The sequence below is a fragment of the Benincasa hispida genome, chromosome 3 (genome assembly GCF_027475165.1).
Source record: "Benincasa hispida cultivar pf3 chromosome 3, pf3_genome.v1.1, whole genome shotgun sequence".
NCBI lineage: Eukaryota > Viridiplantae > Streptophyta > Magnoliopsida > Cucurbitales > Cucurbitaceae > Benincasa > Benincasa hispida.
Genome location: NC_143480.1, coordinates 1,277,181 through 1,299,363, shown reverse-complemented (window position 1 = coordinate 1,299,363; position 22,183 = coordinate 1,277,181). Strand labels below are relative to the sequence as shown.

The following is a 22,183-nucleotide window of genomic DNA, read 5'->3' as shown; positions in this document are numbered from 1 at the left end:
ATGCGGAGGCACCATCGGACCATGCAGATAGGCAGTAAGGCAGTTGAAATACTCTTGATTGCACTCCGCTATCTGTCTTTGGTGTAGGAAGATCATATGCATATTGCGCTGGATATTGATGAGTGCTTCCCTTGAAGTCGCAACACTGCGTTGAATCTCATCAATGCGCTCCATTGCTACCTCAAATCGATGATTGAAGAAGTGATGCTACTGAGAGACAAGTTCTTGCTGTTGAGAGAAGAGGGTTCTCATTTCAGCTAACTCAGCAGCCAGGGAGGTGGAGGATGGTTGTGCCTGCGATGTCTCGCCAGCACCATTTTGGGGTTGGGTAAATGTGCTTTTACCCAAATCGTGTCAGTCATCAACTTGCGGCGGTGGGATGGTGGGATGTGGTGATGAAATTGTTGGTGAAGGTGGGGCTACTGGTTGAATAGGAGAGTTGGGAACAAGAGGAAGGTTTGTAAAAGGTTCATGTAAAGGGGAAGAGGGTTGCGCTGCCAAACTCGAAGGGCTTGAAGATCGGATAACTAAGAGAAGAGCGTTTATGGGATCTGGATCTTATGTTGGTGACTCATGAACCCTTTCTTTTCCCTTATCTTCTCTTCGTCTTCTTTTTGGTCTGGGTTCCTGCGGCACATTCAAATCAATCGCAGGTCTCTTTGCTAGCAGCTCGGGGCAATGTGGGGAATCCTAGAGGAGCATCTTTAGAATTTTGATGTTGATGAGGCCGTGGACTTCTGGCATGGGCTCCTCATATATGCCTACACCCACAGTTCGGCATAAACTTGAGACGATCCACGGGAAGAAGTACTCCCCCCGTATATGCCCCACCAATGCTCTGATCTGCTCTGCGATCAACCGTCCCACGTCGATAGGAATGTCGCGAGCAATACAGTATACGGCCATCACTTGATCCTTTGATATAGTTCTGTCGTGCGTTGTTGGGATCAACCGCTTCTTGACTAGATAAACCTAGAGCCTTCCCTCTGGTAGCAAAGACTTGGATTCCAGGGTGTGGATGCCTTTAGGTTGAATGTCCATTGTGTGCCCGATTGCGCTAATATCTTCAGCGCGTCTTTCATCAGTTCTTCTATAGGATCATCAATGATCATGTTCCCTGGTGCATCAGGGTTGTCCTTCATCTGATAAAGCTCATTGATGTTCTTTGCGCTGAAGTATACTGTCTCTCTCTTAAAAGTCACTGCATCTCTATTTCCGTGCAGACGCCCGCAGTAGAAGTCCCGCACTACCTGAGGCACAATGATGGATGAGCACTGACCGAACATGTCCCACCCATGCTCTACAATGACGCTCGTGATGAGGTCAGGTAGTGGAGTCAGCGCAGGGTAGAAGCCCATCTCGATCAACATGTCATCATTTTCTTTTCTTTTTTATAACTGCTTCTTGGCCGATGCTGGCTCGCTGCTTTTTCCTACGTCCTTGCCTTTTTCCTGCCCAAGGCGAGCTGCTTGCTTTAGTCTCTTTTCCTGCTCCATGCGTTGCTCTTCTTTCTCGCATATAAACAGCGAGTTCCTTGCCCTTGCTCTTATACAAGCGCTTTTTGTTAGCTTCGCGCTTCCTCCTCTTCTCCTCAAAAAACAGTCTCTTCTCTTCTTCCTCCTTTCTTCTTCTTCTGCCTCTCTCTCTTCTCTCTATTCTTTCTTCTTCAAACTGCTCAGAGGCTAGAAGTAGGCGTTGTTCCTCCTCGTACTTCTGGATCCCTTCAAGTTGGGCAAGCTTGTTATTGCTTCGCATCTCCTCAAACTCCAATCTTCTTCTTCTATTCCCATTTGCGATGATGAGCTTGCCCCTCTCCATCTTTTCTTGCTTCTCTTCTTCTTCTTTTCTTTTTCTCCCCTCCTATTCCAAAGCTAAAATTAAACCTTGAGGGTCGACGTTGGACCCTTGCGGTGCATTCTCCCTGCGACGCCGCATTACGGGGGGTTCCCTCTGTTTCTTCTCCTTCATCCGTCGTAACCAAATGTGTTGCTACGAGTTGCGGTGGTTTCATTTCCTCAATATCCTCCCTTACGGAGGTCGATTCTCAATCCTTCTCGGGGCTCGCAGCCCTCTGCCTTGCTTTTTCTTCCTCTCTTAGGCATCTCTTCTCTTGTCGGCGCAATCTTTTCTTCTCTTTCTCCTTCTTCCTCCTCTCCTTCTTAGTCTCTTCATCATCATCATCATCCTTTTGCTCTTTGTTCTTTCATGACTTGCGATGACGTGAAGACTCTGCCTCTTCAGCCTTCTTTCCTTTGCTCTTCTTCTTCTTCTTCTTCTCTTCCTTCTCAGCCTCTACTACCTTCTTCAATTCTTCCTTCTCTTCCTTCTCGGTCTCTGCTTCTTTCTTCAATTCTGCCTTCTCGGTCTCTTCTGGCAGCACACCCCTTGCAATGGGTTACTAATGCGATCTCTACTTCCCTGGCCTTCTCGACTGCGATCTCTTCTTCTTCTCTTTGCTTGATTGCAATTTCCTCATCTTCTCTTCTTGGAGGCTCTTCCTAATTCTCTACGATGAAAATAGCCTCCGGCGTCTCTAGGACCAGGATATCATTTTCCTTTTCTTCTTCTTCAACCACCACTACTCCATCCTTTACTGTTTCATCTGCCACTACTGCCACTTCCTCCTCCGTAGGCAGTGGTTGGTTTACAACTCCTGCCTCGGGCAGTCCACCTACTTGGTCCAAAGTAATGATGATGTTGCCAAACACCTTCATATCATCTCGTCTCTTCCTTTCGCTTTCAGTGGAGATGGACGGTGTTGGCATAGGCATGCGTTCAGTGCTTCCTCCTCTTTTGAACACATGGGGCCTAATGGCCAAAGGGTTTCTCCAGGTTCTTCTGGCAAGTCTGGATACAGTGGGGGCTTGGGCAGCAAGCCGACGACTGGCAGGTAGAAATGTTACCTCTCACATGGCTGCTTGGTCAGGGGTGGAAGGTGAAGCGGATGGGTTTGGGGTTTGGTCGACCATTGAAATGGATTAGAAGGTCTGGTAAAACTTTGAGTTTCTGGGGAGAACGAAAGGCTTGGAAAGTAAAACTCTAGGGTTTTTGATTTGCCGATAAAGGGTTTCCAAAGAAGGGGGAGGTTGTATTTATAGGTTGGGTCGTGGTGGGGCCCAACGCGATTTGTGCGGCGACTGACCTCGAGCAGCTCAACAGGCGCGTCGTTCCACCTCTCGCATTTATGGAATTTTAAGATAAAGCGTCCTTTCGTCTGCCAAGTCATAATTGCTTGGGGATACGAATCGATTGGACTTCTTCCCAAATTACCTGACAAAATTTTCTTTAACATTTTATTTGAATGGATGCATAGAGAAAGAATAACGCATTGTGCCTACCAACGCAACTGTATCTTTGCAGAGGACGGGCAACAGCGCATATATCCCGGCAACACACCCCTTAACCAACACATTTCTGGAGGATACCTCAACATATTGCATTTGGCTAAGGACGGGCAAAGGACACATATCTTGGCACAGATTTGATGGAGATCTTCTTGTCGGATATGATGGATTTGATGGCAGGAAAAGTTTCCCTCTCAGGCTTGCTCCACCAGTAGTAGGGATATTTTCTCAGAGCTTCGATCGGGTGTATGGCAGGTTGGATCTGTGCTTCACCTATCGGCCTTATCTCATCTTCTTCCCAGATTTTTTCTCTTAAGCATTCAACTCAGCCTTTTCTCTTTACAATCTTGCAGCACTTAGCCCCGTATCAAGTAGCATACCTTTTCTTTGAAATCAATGGGGTATTTATAGGTGCAAATCTTTGACTCCGACCTTGTGGTCCCCACTTGATTGTTATGGTAATTTCAAAGATGGAGAGATATTATTCCTTCTGTTATGCAATCAGACCATCAATTATGCACAATCGTTAGTTGTACACGTGTCTCAATCCTCCGCTCTTGCGTTGCTCAGCTGCATCTTTCGATCATAGATTCGTATGCGGTGTTTGTTTTTATTACCACATGCGGTTGAAGCATAGCTCTGGACCGACTGTCGCATTGCGTCGTCACTACAGTAATCGTCTCTTCATGGTCGTTTGACAGGCACAATGTGTCAGAGATGCGTTGATTAGTCTCTCATGAGCCTTGAGCGTAAGCGGTGACTTTGTCTTCTGCAAAACAGAGTAAAGTTCGGCTTGTCTTCCATCTTTTTGGTGTTAGTGGGTGTAATCGCAAACATTTATAATTATTGTAATACTAGGCTAATTTTCATACAATTGGTGCATAATTACTAACTTTAGGCCACAATATCTAGATAAGGTGGCATAAATAACTTGTATTTCTACAAGTTATCACACCCCCAAATTTAGATATATGCTTGTCCTCAAGCATATCTTCTACCAAGACAATCAAGCTCCATTCCTATCCTATATTTTTGCGATGATTGGTTGCTCCGAAGTTACACTTAGGCACATTACCTGACATCGTACTTTCCTTCCATCCTTGCTAATTCTTAGCAAGCCCTACTTTGTTCTTCTATTTAACAAAATTCTGCTCAAAGACATTTTTCTAGTGTTCAAAATAGAATGTTTATCTCTTCTTTATCAAAACAACTTGATGTATCTATATGCGGTGAGCAAAACTTTGTGTCATTTATTCACTTAGAGACAGTTGATCATGGTTACACTTTTTGTTTTGGCTTGTCCCCACGGGTGTCATGCGAACATCCAACTACGGTTGTGCGCCAGTTTCAACTTTAACTCATGATAATCAGAGGAGTTGTCCCTTGCATTCCTTTATTTTTCTCTTTTTGTTTATACTACGTTGTTCTTGGAAACCCACCTTCATTTTGGCTTGCTTCTACGGGTGTCATACTACGTTGTTCTTGAAAACCCACCTTCACTTTAAAGTTGTTTAACGCATTTTCTTAAATACTGCATATTTCTGATCTCATCTGCTCAGACCTTCCCCACCCCCAAATTTAAAGATGAGCAAGGTCATCATTGCGTTGTTTGGGTAGACTAGACAAACACTTAGAAGAAAATTTCAAAAAGAAGGTTTGAGCAGAACTTTGAAAGATAAAAAGTAAAGTACTGTTAAACTAAGGATCTTTTCTACCACCCTTTGATCTTTGATTGATATTGGAGGAAGAAGAAGATGAACAATCTACATCCGGACCTGAGGGTGCAGCGCATGAAAACAACTCAAGGCACGATGCACTAGAGCAGGAATTGGAAACTACCAGCCTGCAAGACATGGGCGAAGGAAGACGGATCTCCAAAGGGAATTGGAGAATGAACTAAGAGAGCTGGCAAGGGAAGAAAAAGAGCATGCGGCAAGAAAACGCAAGGTAACCGACGCATTACCTAAGAAGACTTCGGGAAGAAAGCGTCAATTTAATGACATACTTGTAGAAAAGGGCTTCTTCCCCGAACACCACCCACTGCCAATTTATATAACTGAGACAATAAACACATTGGGGTGGAATTAGTTCTGCGTTGGGCACACCCGTATTTGGCCCAACCTCATTCGCATGTTCTACAACAGTGAGTTTGACATGGAAAAGAACACAGCTTTTGTTGATGAGGTGTTAGTGCGCTTCTCAACTGTTAAGATAAATGAAGTGTTCAACATTGACAGTAATCTGGACAAGGAAGGAAATCGCATCTTGGAACAGCCAACGCCAAGTCAATTAGAAGATGTGTTAAAGATGGTAGCCAAACCTAGAAGCAAATGGCAAACATCAAGAAATGAGGCAAAAATGTTAGCTTCCAGGAATTTAACTCCATATGCGAATTTGTGGTATTACTTGATCAAACGGAGCATCATACCTACAACGCATGATGAAACATTATCAAAAGAACGCGTCCTGGTTACTTATTGCGTCATGCAGTGCATCCCTCTGGACATTGGAAGAATTATAAGGGATCAAATCAAAGCCATCAAGACTAAGCCACGAGGGCAACTCTACTTTCCATGGCTGATCTGTGCACTATTCGAACGTGGGGTTATCCCTCTGGGGGATGATCATGAAGATATCGATGGCTTGATAGACATAAAGTTAGTAAGGCGTTTACTTCGCGGTTCACAGCATCAACCTGCCTTACCTGTCAAGGAAGTGGCACCCAAGCCTCGATCATCCAAACGCGCCCCCAAAAGAAGACACGTCCAGATTGTTGAACATGACGATGAAGCTTCAGAGCACGAAGAACATGAAGCTGAGCCTGAACTTCCAGCTGAAGAAGCACAACTACCCCTCAATCTTACTTTCCAAGACTCACCATTGGCCCCGCCAGAAGGGAGTCTTGATCAAACGCACCAAAAACCAACTCATATAGATCAGGACATCCTTTATTCCCTTCCTTCGCCCCAACTAAGTCCAATTCCCAATTTTGTGCCTCCTTCAATAATTTTTTAGCCAATTGGGCTAGGGTCAAGCAACGCAACAAATTTTGAAGACCCAGTTGAAAGAAGTGAAGAACCAACACCACCTCAACGCAGCGCAGACTTAGAAGAGTTGAAAACTTTTATCAGTGATCAGCTCAGACCACTGGCCGCGTCTAATGAAGGTCTTCAACAACAGAATCGGGTTCTAAGGGATTATCTAAGGCAGTAAATAAAACGGATGCAAGACCAATTTTTTTACACAACGCAATACATCAATCAGGTCTTAGTTGGAATGTTTGCTCTGCCTTCACTGCCTGCTCATCTTAAAAACCCCTTGCGTTTCATGGATGAAAATCTTGAGGAAGAACGCAGAGATGACGCGCTAGCACAATAAAGTTTTTGGGTGTTGGGTTATTTTTGTATATTGATTTAATTGTTCTTTTATATCTGCTTGACTTGTTTGTTTACTTCATGTGGGTTTATGAAAATGAATGAGAGATTCCTTATCATTTTGTTACTTGCGTTTGACTTTGGCATACCTGATTTTTGTTCTTTAGATATTTTCTAAGTCTTGTGCTTGGCCTAACCTAAATGATATCAACTATATGAAATCTATAAGCATAAAGTAGGCGTTAGGAAAATCAACAAGGCTTGAACTTCTCTAAAAAAGATTAAGTTTACCTTCTAACGCGTGCAAGCTTTAAGTCTTAAACTCCTTTCAGACTCTCAAAGCCTTTTAAAATTTTCTCTCTTTTAGCATTGAGGATTTAGCTCGTCTCCAAATTTGGGATGAGTATAGCTCATCTCCAAATTGAGGATGAGGAAAATCCGAGTTAAGACGCATCAAATGAATACATCATAAAAAAGGGGAACAAAATAAGAAGAATGTTAAACGCAACTCCTCTGTCATTACTTCAAAAAAAAAAAAAAAACCTTAAAATGGCATGAGTTTAGTTGGAACAGGCACTTAGCCGTAGTTGGATGCTCGCATGACACCCGTGGGGGCAAGCCAAAACAAAGTTAAGTCTCCTAGACCAATGTGTCCTATATAACTCCTCTATCTAGTCTGAAGAAATTATATCTTGAAACGCACGAATATTATATATGAGTTTAGTTGTGAAAGGTTCTCACCCGTAGTTGGATGCTCGCATGACACCCGTGGGGACAAGCCAAAACGAAAGTGGGATACCTGGAACAACGCATGGGTAAGTAAGTTCATAATTTTTTCTTTTTATCCGACATTTATTTTAAAAAGAGCATCTAACGCATTGTTGGTTTAGAAAAATGGGAATGTTTTAAGAAATGAAAAGAGTTGTGATAAAAGGCCTGCTGCAACTGAAACTAAACTTCAGTCCTTTTAAGAAAGAGTCAATCTAAGTTATATTTTCCAAACTCTTATCTCGAGCTTATGACTGAGTATGATGAGAGGCGAACTCTGCACACTTAAGACAAAAGAGATAACAAAGAATTATTTTGGAATGCTTGAGGACAAGCATTGTTCAAATTTGGGGGTGGTGATAACTTGTAGAAATACAAGTTATTTCTGCTCTTAAGTTGGAACAACTAAGATTTTTAATGATAAATTCTTCACATTTTTAGAAGAAACGCGTGGATTTATTCAAACATTAGCAAACTCATACAAAATAAGTTTTATTACTAAATATCAGGCACTAACGGATTGTATTGCAGGATTTCAACGCAAGGATTAACGCTAACGCATTAGACAAGTGTCACAGGAAAAGCTCTAACGCAAGGGTCATGCGTCGGAGGGAATTCAATGCAGAGAAGATTCATTGCTCGTGGCTGATTGTGTCACATCACCACTTGCAAGTATGGGCACCTGCAGCAGCGGCGTCTGAAAAGCTTCCAAGAGTCAGGTGGCTAACCAAGGCATGGACTTTAATGCTGCCCATTCACCAAGTGGACATGACCAACACCTATAAATAGATGAATTCCCTCCAGAGTTAAGAAGTTCGGAAATTATCAAGATCCTTACTCTCTGTAAATTGTAGTCATAGTCTTAGTTTTGTAGAAGCAGTGTCGTGGTGTTGAGACGATCAAAAGTGTTGAGAACCACCACCACCGCCGGTCAGGGAGCAGAGGAAGCCACTCTTGAGAAAGACACTCTGTCCACTTCCTATACAAGTGATTGTACACAACGAGATTGAGCCAAAGAAATACAAGAGATTATATTCTTTGGCTTGACTTAGTTTCCTTCTTATTTTTCGCTTTCATTCCATTTGATTGAATATTGTTTTTGTAAAGACTCTTTGTTTCTTTATAAAATTCATATATATGATCCATCATACTTACTATTGTTTATTTCTTGTTTATGTTGAATGCATTAATACTTTATGCACAACTTCATTCTAATGCTCAAGCCAACTTGACAACTTGGTAAAAGCATTTTTAATTTAGACTATTCGAAAGAATAACTAAGCTGCATTAAGTAGGACGCCTAGTATAACTAGAGATAGACTTACTGGTGTCTATTGCATTTTATATTAGACGCATGCATCCTAGAGATAGGCTTTGTATGTTATTCACATTGAGAAATGTTGAATGAAGTCTGACGCATAAACAAAAGATAAGCAAATCATCCCATCTCATTCACATCACATCCTAATTGTGTACACTTATCTTAGACCGACGCGTCTACTTACCTAACTCCATTTTTGCATGATCCATTATTCACCACTCCCCTTTTGTATCTTCTTGCACAAGCACAACAATTTAGTGTAAATAATACATTTCTCACATTCATTTAGGAAAACCCCTACAGTAGATACAACTTGGTTAACTGAATCCCTGAGTTTGATCCTAGACTTACCAGAAACCTAAATTAGATTTATACTTGGGTATGGTTTAGGAAAACTTGAACGTCATTACAAGGAGTTGTGTGCATTCTGTATATATATCTAACGCCCCAACGCATTACAATTACTTAAACGAGTCAAAGCTTAAACGCATCATTTGTATTTAGAACCTATTTTTCCAATTTATTTTATATAATACACTCCTAGAGCAAATCATTATAGCAACGAACAACCCTCATGGTTCAATCCTACTGAACTGATTAACTGTCATGCATACACGTAGAGCAAACTGGATCCTGATGTCAAGGATCATAACTGAGGCAGGGTACCATTGCTTATCACTGAACTGAGTGAATTATTCTGATGCCTTCTCTATATACTTCAGCATCAGAATCATAACATAACTGAAACTAGGTAGTACAACTCGAATACCTTCTCCTTGTACTTCAATATTGAGCTGAAAATATCTGATAGGAAAACATTTTCATAAAACATGCTTACTGAAAGCTTGATCTCATAAATCATAGTTTTCACAAGAACATCATTTGCTAACGCATGCTCAACAACATTAAAAGCACATATGCTTTAAAACATAATACAAATACTTGTAACATAAACATGTCATAGAATCTCCTTTTGAAAATTACCATGGTTCAACCATTATACCAAAGCATATTTCATAAACTTTGTAACTAGCATGCATTTATAAACTTTAGAGAAATGCTTGCTTGGAACTTCTTGTAAAATAACCAACATAAAGGTAACTGTTAATAAAGCATGGATTATTAAAATATTTATAAACCATTTATAAATCATTTATAATCACTCATAACTCGTCGGGGCTCTTAAACGGTTTATATGCCTCTCCTAGCTCCTCTTGGCCTGAAAGGACATTATCCCCAGTTAGATTCCTTAGAATTATCACAAAAAAGCTTCAGGTAGCTCACTTACTAATGAAACTTTCACCAAGAAAACAGCATTACTAGTAAGATGATCATTATGAGTGAGATCACCCTCATGAGCGAGATTTACCACTTCTGGCGAGATTTGTGACTTCTAGCAATATTTGTGACTTTTCCAGCGAGATTTGTAACTTTCCAGCGAGATTTATGACTTTTCCAGCGAGATTTGTGACTTCAGCGAGATTCAGCGCAAAACCAGCGAGATCTTCATCCTTAGCGAGATCCTCCTCTTCCTTAACTCACTCTCGCTCTAACTCATTTTCTTATCTCTCGCTCGCTCTCGCTCACTATGGTGAGCTGCTTACTTATTCTTCCCAAGCAGTTGCCTGTTTATGCACCGATTCCCTGTTTCAACTTCAAAAATTCATAACTCAAAATCTATGACTCTTTTTAAGAAACTTCCTTCTACAAACTTGTTTAGAATATTAGCCGAAAATTTCTTGTAGTTTGTCTTAGAGCTTCCAATTTTCACTCCGGGATCTGATTAATCTAAGAATCTGCCCCTTCTGCAAATTCTTCACTTTTTGCTATTCTCTGTGTGAAATCTTTCTTCGGAAAAACAACCTAAAAAACTAGATCCTCCCAGCTTTCAAACGGCACCGATCTCACTTAATTTACTCAAATCATTTTCCAAAACCGAGCTTCTGAAGTTCCTCTCTCTTTTATACTTCCTTCCGCCTCCCCTGTTCAAGGGTCAAACTGCCATCTCATCCAGCACTTAGTGCTTTCGGCCAATTCCCTTATTGAGTTTCTTCAATTAATTTGTTTTTCCTTCCCTTCCTTCATAACCTACGTTAGGCCTTCGCCTCATAATATAAATTTAGCTTGCATCGCATACTCCATCGTCTAACGCCCAGCACCTATCGTCTAGTGCCCAGCACCTATCATCTAGTGCCCAGCGTCTATTGTCTAGTGCCCAACGTCTATCGTCTAGCGCCCAGCACCTATCGTTTAGTGCCCAGCGTCTATCGTCTAGCGCCCAACGTCTATCGTCTAGCGCTTGTCGTGCAACTCATCATCTAGCACAGATGTCGATCGTGTAGTGCCGCTTACGCTATCGTCCAACGCGTAGCGTCATTGTTTAGCGCGATCCTTCGCATCGTCTAGCGCATCGTTTAGCTCCACGCAATTACTACACTATCACCTACCGCATCGCTTAGCTCTCCGCACATTTACTATACAATCGTCCAGCGCCCGCCTACACGATCGCCTACCTCATCGTGTAGTATCGTTCATTTACTAGACGATCACTTACCCAATCGTATGGCGCCGCTCATCTGCTACATGATCGTCCAGCGCCTTTGCTTGCACACACTTGAGGCTGCCGCAAGCCTTATCAACGCATCATGCCTTTCAACCCATGCGTTCATCCTTAGTACCAACGCAGAGTTTATCCTTGCCTTCAACACTTAACCTCTACAAGCCTTGGTTGCTACACACGCAACCCCATGCGTCAACACTTCTCCATCAACGCATGCCTACACTTTGCTTCCATACTTAGCAAATTTTCACTTGTTATATTATCTAAAATACACTATTGACTAAGTATTTCTAACACTTAGAATTTTCTTCCACCATCAGCCTACCTTCTTTACCTCTTTTCATAATTTTACTTAACACACTTGTTACTCACTTATGTAGGAAAAATGGAGTATGGGGTTTACAACATGTATACATACCATTCATGTACTTGAACAATTACATGTATCTAGAAAGGCATGTATCTTGAAATTAGAAATGTATCTAGGAATGTGTCATCTATAATGTATCTAACTTATTAATTTCTATCAAGAATTCCCTTCTCTCTTCTTCTACTTTAAATAAATTCATGAAAAGAGATGAGAAAATCTAAACCTAAACTCAGAAGATGAGGATTGGGCAAGCGATGACGGCCAAGTGAATCAAGGAAGGCTACTGAATGAGAAGAGACAGCCACCAAATGAATGAGAAGCAAATGAGAAGTAAATGTATGATGGTTATACAAAATTTTAATATTTGATTTTTTTTTTAGGAAAGTTTGATTTTCTAAACATTAGAATCGCCAAATAAAATAACAATATTTGATATGACTTTTTAGAAAAGTTTGATTTAGTTTATTAAGATACAAAAAAGGAAAAAAAAAAATAAATAAAATCGCAAGCCAAATCCCGTTTACCCGTTTTATTTCACGTCAGGAACAAAAAAAAAAAAATAATAAGACACACAAATAGTTGTGATCCAATAAAAGTGTGTCAAGTGGAAGGTCTGCAGATACACATGCAGGCCTTCCTACATGTAAGCTTTCCTCTTGAGCTATATAAATAATGGACTGTGTCATCAAAAGAATTAGGCTAAATTTAAAATAATAATAAAATTAAAAATTAAATTAAATTTAAAAAAAAAAAAAGAAAAAAGAAAAACTTTGGTATCCTTGAATTAAGACCTAAACATCAACAAAGTTTCAGGTCAATGTTACATCCATTTTAAGGTCCAATGATCAATAAAGGTATTTTAAAATAAAAGGTAAAGTTAAAGATTATTTTTGGTAGAAAAATAATTGGTGCTATTTTGGGATGCTCCCATCTTTATGTATCATAAGTGTCCAACTAGTAATACAAGTCCTCATTTTACAAATTTTTCTTTTTTCAATAAGATTTTTAAAAAAATGTTGGAAACGACAAGACCCTCAGAACGACGAACAGTAAACGGTCAAGTCACGACGGTCAAGCAAAGAGCAAAACTTGCAAAACAAAAACTCGTTATAGGTTGAGTCGTGGAGCCCGCTCTCTTTAAGACGTTTTGCGGCTCTGCCCAAATGTACAAGCAGGTCTGAAAATTATCACGTTGTCTCAAGGATAAAACAATCAAAAGAAACCCGATCGAAAATGCATCATTACCGATCGGAACACACACCATTTCTAAACTCACTGCTCGAAAAACTAAAATGGAAGAGGAGAAAAAATGAAGCGGACGAAGTGCGAACAAGAGGACCTTTTCCCTTTTTTTCTCGGTTAATAGAAAAAATAAAAATATTTTTATTGAAAAATTAATAATCACACACACGTGCCTCGCCCAACCGAACAAACGGCGGCAGCACGCATGTAGGACATCCACCGAACCCACATTGGTGGGTCTCTTGACTCCCTCCAAAACATGAATACCCCTTAGGATCCAAACCCAAAACTCAAGATTGGAGTACAAAGCTTCCAATACCAAATTTTTCAACGTGGGATTCTCCAACCAAAAGGTTGGTTCCCTCATGTTTTGAAAGTTAATTTTTCACCCAACAAAAAATCTCTTTAGGATTGAAAGGCACACATGGAGATGGATATGTAGCTTTAACTGCATTCGAATATTACTCTTTTTTGGTAATTTAAAAGATTTTTTAAAATTAATTTTAATTAAAGAATTGAGGAGAAGAATCGTACATTTCACCCAAGTGCTCAATCACAGGTTGACATGTGGAAGAATTTTAATTTTTAATTTTTTAATTTATCATCATTATTATTGATGTATAGATATGAATGTAGTTTTAAGGTATACCTAATTATTATTATTATTATTATTATGGTAATTTAACTGAAGAATTGAGTGAAGAGAGGAACGGTTATATTAAAATACATAAAAGAAATTGAAGTGACTTAACACTAGAATCATATTTAACCTGGAAAAACAAACACATAAAAACATGCACAAGTTGATAATGAAACATAAACGTAATATTGGGGACATGTTTACAAACAATCAAAATTTGGTCTGAAACTTTTTTTATATTTTAAAATAAAGGAATTTATATTAAAAAAGGAAAAAAAAATACCACGCTTAAAAGCATGCTGAAGTTGATAATCAAACATAAACATAATATAAGGGATATGTTCAAATTTTGGTTTGAAACTTTATAATATTTAAAAATAAAAGCAATAATATTTTTAGAAAACAAATTACAGTATTTAAGGAAAGATTATGGAATGCAAGTTGACACAATAAAGAATTGAGAAGTAAAGTTTAGAGGTGACCATGTTCTCTTTTCTCAACCTAGTAGTATTATAGTACTTTAAAAAATGAAAATAAAATAAATAATATGTTATTATTTTAGTACTTAAAAAAGTGAAAATAAAAATAAAAATAAAAATAAAAATCTATTAGTATTATGTACATTACAATCACAATGTTTTTTTATTTCCAAGGTTTGGCACATGTTTTGGTCAAACTTGTTCACCCATTTTCCCTAATCCTATTTATTATTTTAAATTACTTTCTAATTTTCTATTATGTGGGGAAAGGAGTTTCAAGACATAATATTATTATTCATAAACATACCCTAATAAACGATTTGGGTGCTTTCAGAGGCCACGTGCTATGCACATGTTTAAGAATAAAATAAAATCACAAAATGATGTAATATTATATTGACCAACTGAAATTTAGATCCAAAATCCAATGCAACCATAGCTTTCCTTGGGTAATTGAGACATAATTACTCATTGAGACTTGTGTACAATATCTCAAAAAGACAACTGTTCCATTTTTGTATATATATATACTTGCATTCATTATGAATTTAATTTCAATATCTTTGTCTACTTTCGTTATATTATATAATTGATTTTTTTTTTGTTGGAAATAAATTACTTCCATCCCTTTTGTTATCTTTTAGCTGGAGTATTCAATTTTCAATATTCATTTCTACCTTTCCATAAATGAATAGATAGAAAAATTCATGAATCATAGCAAATAACAACAAAATATCATCAATATAAATATAATATAAATAAAACATGTTAACTAGTCTAGAAATTATAAAATTTTTATTTTTTCATTTAAATTTTCTTTTGATTTTTTGTTTTTATAATTTGTTCATAAATATATTTCAACGTCGACATTTTATTGATATTTGTATTAACTTTTTAACATTGCATTTGACATATGAAACTGTATCTCTACAAAAAAAAAAAAAAAAAATCTAGTACAACATGTTCTTTTTAATCCTATTAAATCTCACATTAGTTTTAAAAATATACAGATGTGTTAAATAAATAGTATGAAAAATTTTACATACTACGGTGATATTGCAAATTTTTCGGTCTTTCCATAAATTACAATAATTCATTACCAATGTATTTTTTAAAAAAGAAAATAGAATTTTATAAAACAATTATAAATTTTTGTTCAATAAAAAATGGATATTTGTAATAGATAAAACAATAAAGAAAAAAAATCTAAATCTTTACAAATATAGAAGTGTGCATACCCTCTTCTTTCTTTCTTGTTTTTTTTTTAAAAAAAATTTTATCTTCTTCTTCCCCCTTTTTTATTTTCTTTCCTTTCTTCCCTTTCTTTTTTTATTTTATTTTATCTTTTCCATTTTTTATTTCATTTTGTTTCTCCGGTTTTTTTATTTTTTTCCTTCCTTCGATTTTTTTTTCTCTCCAATTTTTTTTTTTTCTTTTCTTTCTTCCGTTTATTTTTATTTGTTTATTTTCTCTCTTTGTCCAGTTTTTGCTTCCATCTCTCCAATCTCCTCATCTCTCCAAATATTTCCCTCTCTCCCTCATCTTCCCATTTTCCACTAGAATCATAAAAAAAATAAATAAATAAAATAAAAATACAAAACTAAGTTTCAAACCCAAGAGTTGAGAGTGCCTAACACATAAGTTACTTAACACCAACAAATCAATCATTAAGTTTGATTATTATAACGAAATGTCAAATATAAATAACAAATGAAAATGGATTTGAAAGAAACTACTTCTTTTAGTCCTCGATTTTGCATCATTTGGAGAAAATTTATTAATAGTTTAAAATAAAAAACGATAATAGTAATTAAACAAGTTTATTTCTCAAGAAATGAGAAATGAGGATGTTATTAAACAAACCAATAGTTTTTTTTTCTTCTTATAGAACTTCAAGAGTATGAAGTCTATCGGTAGTATCACTAGTAACATGTTATCATAGATAGCATGTTATTAGTGATACTATGATCTCATGATACCAATGAAAACTTTTATGCACAATCAAATAATCTTGAGGAGTACTATATTACACAATACACAAATACTATCAATGATATCCTTCACGTTGATTAGAAAGATATCACTGGCAGTATCAATAATATCCTTGATGACTATCAATGTAGAAGGATATCATTTTATACCTATATGCATCAATAACGACATATAAACACACTACATGTATCAACAAATTAACCAAAAGACCCCTACTATTTACAAAAAAAAAAAAAAAAAAAAAAAAAAAAAAAAAAAAGTTTAACATGATATTAAATTCAAACAACAAAAAGCATCAAACATCACCATTCATAGAAGCATATCAGCAATAGTCATTATTTGGCTATCATTGATAGAAACATATCAGTGATAGCAACCCATTTCTCTCAAATTGAAAGCTATAACTAATAGCAACATCACTAATAATAGTTATCAATGATAGCAATTGATAGCACATTTCTCGAATTGAAAGCTATCACCTATCAACTATTAATAATATTCACCGATAGTAGTATCATTGATAGCAACCGATTAGCAGCTATTAGTCACAACAACTAATAGCACATTTCTCAAATTGAAAGTTATTACTGACTCAACTATCAGCAATAGCAACTAATAGCACACTTCTCAAATTGAAACTTATCGGTGATAGCAGCTATCGGTGATAGCTATCAGCAATAGCAACTGATAGCACACTTCTCAAATCGAAAAGCTACCATTGATAGTAGCTATCGGTGATAGCCATTGATAGCATACTTCTCAAATTGAAAGCTATAACTGATAGCAACTATCTTTCAATTTGAGAAAATAGGGAAGCAGAGGGCAAAATAGTGATTGAGCGTAGATTTTTTTAATCTTTTACCATTTTTTGTTCTATATATGCAATTATTTTATCTTTATACTACATATTCTATAATTTTAGACTTGAATTCCATTTATGCAACTAGCCATTAAAAAAATACCTAAACAACAATAAAATTATCCTGAAAATACCAACTTAGTCCTTTTCCTCAAATGATTCCATCAATCCAAGTGCTCCGCTCCTATGCAGTGGAAAAAGAGCCAAAAACTACCCATAGAAAAATGGCCAAAACGGTGTGGGGGAAGAAAAACGAAATATGAGTGATTAAAATAATAATTTTGGATTAATATTAAAATTGAAGACAAGAACTTGCTTTAATTAAACTAATCCTTTTCCGATTTATATTAAGATTAATTTTCACAAATGTGTTAGACTTTTATTAATGTTAATATTATAGTGCACAACATACCATTATTTAAGAATAAACAAAACCATTAACAATCTAAGTTAACTGGTCTATAGTTGGATATCGAGCCAAATTAAAACGAACGGTCAAAGAATCTTATTGACTAATGAGAATATGATGCAAATTTCATACATGGAATCCAAGATTTCCCCCCTATTATTAATTCATTATTATTAGTAGAACTAAGATTCTTAGGGTATGTTTTGAGAGAGAGAGAGTTTAAATAGTAATTTCAGGGAAAAAAAATATTTAATACAACTCATTTGTAAAATTGATGTTCATACAATTATATATAGATGTTTTATTTCAAAGTTTTAAAGATATTTTCAAATATTTAAAATTAATTTCAATATTTATCCAACAATTTTTGAAATGATAAAATGATTTTGGGTGAAAATCAGTATCAAACAAAGTTTTTTAATCAGAATAAAAAAATTAATCGAAACATATATGTTTGGCTAACAATGACATATTTACCAAATCGAACATAATTCAACTTGCATCCAATTTATGTTAGCAACGAAAATGTCTATGGTTAGAATTTTCTACACCTTATTCTACTAAAAAAAGGTAGCAATAACATTGTTCGAGTGAAAGTGAAGGTGGCACCTACTATGTTACAGGAAAGACGTTTGTGATTCAAATTTTCCAATAACATTGGTTGAGCTAATTAAGTGGTCGAGGGTGGCATGAGTAGCATGTGATAAGGTAACAGTAAAAGGCAAAGAAAGAAAGGGTGGGGTAAGCGTAAGCATAAACATCAGCAACTGTAACCATGGCCCCCTACCCCCCATACTGTCCTTTTTTTTTTTTTTCTTTCCTTTATCATAACTCCCAAATTTTAAATTCCACATCAACAACAATCATTCCTCCATATCATTATTTTACCAAACTTTGTGGTTTGAGGTTTTTTTTTTTTTAAAAAAAAAAAAAAAAAAAAAAAAAAAAAAAAAAAAACTACCACGTTCATTTCCTTCTACTCTCGACTTAGTTTAATTAGTTAAAACTTGTGATTTCGATCAAGTTGATTTCAACTTTTCATCTATGTTTGCTAAAATGGAAATAAATAGATGCTTTGATTCAGTAAAGTTTGGGTAGATTGCGATTTTTGCAAATTAGATATTTTACTTGTTGTTTGATTTTGTTATGTTCTGATAGTGCAAAATCATATGGATCCCAAACATTTTCTACATAAGATGTGAAAATAATGATTCAAGGAACGATGTTTTGATTTCGGTAAGATGAAAGAAAGTTTCCAATTTCATATGTCAGCAACAATAATCACTATTTGTCCAGTCTTTTCTTGCTTCACTGATGATTACTTAATTTGTCCTAATAGTTTAAGAATCTAAATAGGATTTAAACCTACTACTTATATGTGAGTGCATATTTTTATATATTATCAACTATATTTCATAAATCTCAAAAAGAAAAAAAAAAAAAAAAAACTTATAAATTAAGCACATGAACATCAAATGAAGTTGTGTTGAAGCAAAAAAGTGAAGGAAGAGATGAGAGTGGGTGTCATGTGGTAAATATTATATAATGTATATGTGTATATGAGTAATGATTAAGCTGCATCTATCATTTGTATTCTCCACTTCTCTATTGCACACAAAAAAAGAGAAGAAAAAAAAATTATTTTTTTACAAACTAAAAATGTCACATAACAATATTTTATTAGACTATACTTAAGATATACCAAGATATGTACCTTCAACGGAGCGATGTATATTAAGCATAAAAATAAGGGTCCTACGTAATTAAAAGTGTATAAGAAAAGGCAATGAGTCTCACTCAAATAATTTCTGACCACATTGACTTTGGGTGCCCCATGCCCTCTTCCATCATTTCCTATGGATTGCTTTCAATTGGATTTGGTTTCAGATTTAGCTTCAATAATATCTAACAACAAACCTCACAAACTCAACCTAATTCCTTCCCTTTCTATCTACTAATAATCTATTCATATTTCTTAGTTATATCCACTATCTTTTTAATCTGTTTAATTCTCTATTTGTGTTTATGTTAATCAACCAACATATTATTAAATATAACTATTTAAAATTTAATAATAGTAAGCATAACCTTTTAATGATGGATCTAACAAAAATTTATTCTATCAAACTCAATGTGTAAATTGAATATCAAAATATTTTGATCCGACTATAAATTTAATACATGAACCTTCAAGTTTAGTACCATTAATCTTTTTTCTTAATTGTATTCGGATTAAGCAAATATCATTTATGTTCTAAACAAGCCAACGATCCACATTTCGAAAATGAAGAAAGTAGTTGAGGTTGTGTTGGATCTCTCAAGTCAGATGATTTTTTTTTTTTTTTTTTTTTGTTAAGTGTAATTGCTCTTCTAATTTTGTCACTCGCTCCTTGGCGTAGGTAATTTTTATGTTTTTTGCTAGTATTTTTCTAGTTTAGAAGCAGGCTTGTTTGAGGCCTAATTTTTCTTGTTGGGTGTCTTATGTTCTTAACGAAGACTTAGTTGGTTGATTCCTTCTCTTTAATGAAATATCTTTTTGTAAAAAAAAAAAAAAAAAAAAAAGTTAGCACCTTTAGAAATGTTACATTGTCATCCTATGAATATTGAATAAACATGTAAATTAGTCAAAATAATAAGAAGAAAATTTGTTTTAAATGATAAAAATATTGAAAATATTTTCAAATATAGCAAAATGTCACATTGATAGACATTTATTAATGTACATCAATATCTATCGGTGATAGATAATAATAGTTTATCATTATCTATCATTAATAGACGGTGATGTTTTGCTATATTTATAAATATTTTGATTCATTTTAGAATATAGTCTAATAAATAAACTAATAGAAAAAGGGGAATTAGGGACCGGGTGTATGAATGGTGGATCACGTGGAGGACGCGTGAGTTCCTTGAGGGAATAAGAAAAGAAGCCGTCCCTTTTCTTTTTTATTTCTTTTTTTGATCTTTGGTAGCCACGCTGAGATCCAAAGAACAGAGTTGATGCTCACGCGCTGTCCAAGACGCGTGAAATACACCTTCCCACTTCCCTACATAAATCAATAACACTAAACAGACTTCAAAGTAGTAACCATCATCATCTCCACTTTCCACTACATTTTTCGCCGCTCTTTGCTCTCCCACTTCAAACTCACATGACTCTAATGTGGCTTCTCTGGTGGCCGAAGAACAACGCCTCCGCCAAAACTACCACTTCTTCCACCGCCGCCGTCGTCACTCCGACTTCGGTCTCCCGGAAGGCATCCTCCTCCCACTGCAACTGCGTCGCCAAATTGTTGCGCAAACTGAAGAAACGCAGCAGAGTACTCTGTAGCACCACCGGAGAGAGCAGCAGCGCCTTCCAATGTCGCTACGATCCTTTGAGCTACTCTCTCAATTTCGACACCAGCGGCTGCGGAAGCTTGTTAGATGAACATTACTATCAGTTCTGCGCTTTCTCTTCCAGATTCGCGTCCAATCCAGGAAGTGTTTCTCATTCTGTTCCTGATGTAACAGTCACCACTTCTCGCTAACGCCGATCGCTATCCCTACCATTTCTCTTTCCCCTTTTTTTTTATCGATCTTTAAACCTGTATGCTAATTGCTACATTAGGTTGATTTTGATTATATATATATATATATGAATATATACGGTTCAAGATTTTCAGAGAGGGCAAAAGTAGATTAAGAACGAATTTTACATCATCTCTATTTCTATCCTCTTTCTAGTTTCTTTTTCCCGTGAAATAATTGAATCAATAATTATTGACTCAAAGAGAATGAAGTTCCTAACATGAAAATCGTAGAGGAAAAAAGTGGTGGATGGATGGATAAAGGAATAATAGAGGGAAGAATCAGAATTTGTCAGAGTTCCAGTTATGATCAATTCACTTTTGGTTGATATTATCCTTTTGGTTCAAGTTAAACTAAAAATGGAATGAATGGAATTAGATGTTTTTGTTGAGGATTGAAAACGGAAGAAAAAAAAAGAGAGGAAGCATGTGAAAACTTGTACTATTTTCAGACAAAACTCCGTAATGGATGCTACCAAATATTACACTGCACTAATTTTCTGCCACCAACGCCTTCATTTGTGTTTCTGTGTTGAGAAAATATGACATTATATTATTTTGACTTCTTTTTGATAATCTCCATATCTGAATTTCCATAAATCGGGGTTCATGTATTGCGTAACTTTCACTGGGTTTCAACTTTGGAGGTGGACGGTTGATATAGTTTAATTATCTCTACAAATTTCAAATTATTAATCTTTCTGTTACTTACAATTAAACAAAAGTCCGTTGATTTGACACAACATGAAATAGATGACGAAAGAAAGCGAACAATTAAACAAACTATAGTTATAATACTACATTTTATAAAAATAATTTGAAATATTGTTTTGTATACGAAAAATACCTTTGTAAATCTCACCAAATTGTCCTATCATAATATGACATGTGGTAAATTATTCTTATTTATTTTTTGAATTTTTTCCTCTGATCGATGGGAGGAAAAAATATAGAGATGGGTATATACACCCAAATTCTTTTGAATAGAAAACATTTTATCTAGTTATTTACTTTCTTTCATCATCAGTATGTTATCATATCGTGGAAATTAGTCAATATTTGTCTAATAAACATGTAACATTATCATTTAATTTTTTTTTTTATTATTATTATTATTTTTTTTTTTTGACAGTGTAGGACATTCTTCAACCGTTGAGTATAATTGCCCAAAGAAAAAAAAGATATATAAATAAAAAGAGAGATCGGACGAAAATAGCTGTAGCAGATATTCATAAGGCAAGAGTAAAAAGGAA

At 35.9% G+C, this 22,183-nt stretch overlaps 1 protein-coding gene across 1 annotated transcript; it reads left to right on the top strand.

Annotated features, from left to right (window-relative positions):
• The first annotated feature begins 20,349 nt into the window (after positions 1-20,349).
• LOC150036939 (uncharacterized) lies at positions 20,350-21,063 on the top strand. Its single transcript, XM_090312316.1, has one exon. The coding sequence runs from the start codon at positions 20,514-20,516 to the stop codon at positions 20,889-20,891; it is 378 nt and encodes a 125-aa protein (XP_090168442.1). The 5' UTR covers positions 20,350-20,513; the 3' UTR covers positions 20,892-21,063.
• Positions 21,064-22,183: the final 1,120 nt, after the last annotated feature.

What these genes read in the sequence shown, in the direction of transcription:
- LOC150036939 (XM_090312316.1), top strand. Translation starts at nt 20,514, where the DNA reads ATGACTCTAATGTGGCTTCTCTGGTGGCCGAAGAACAACGCCTCCGCC.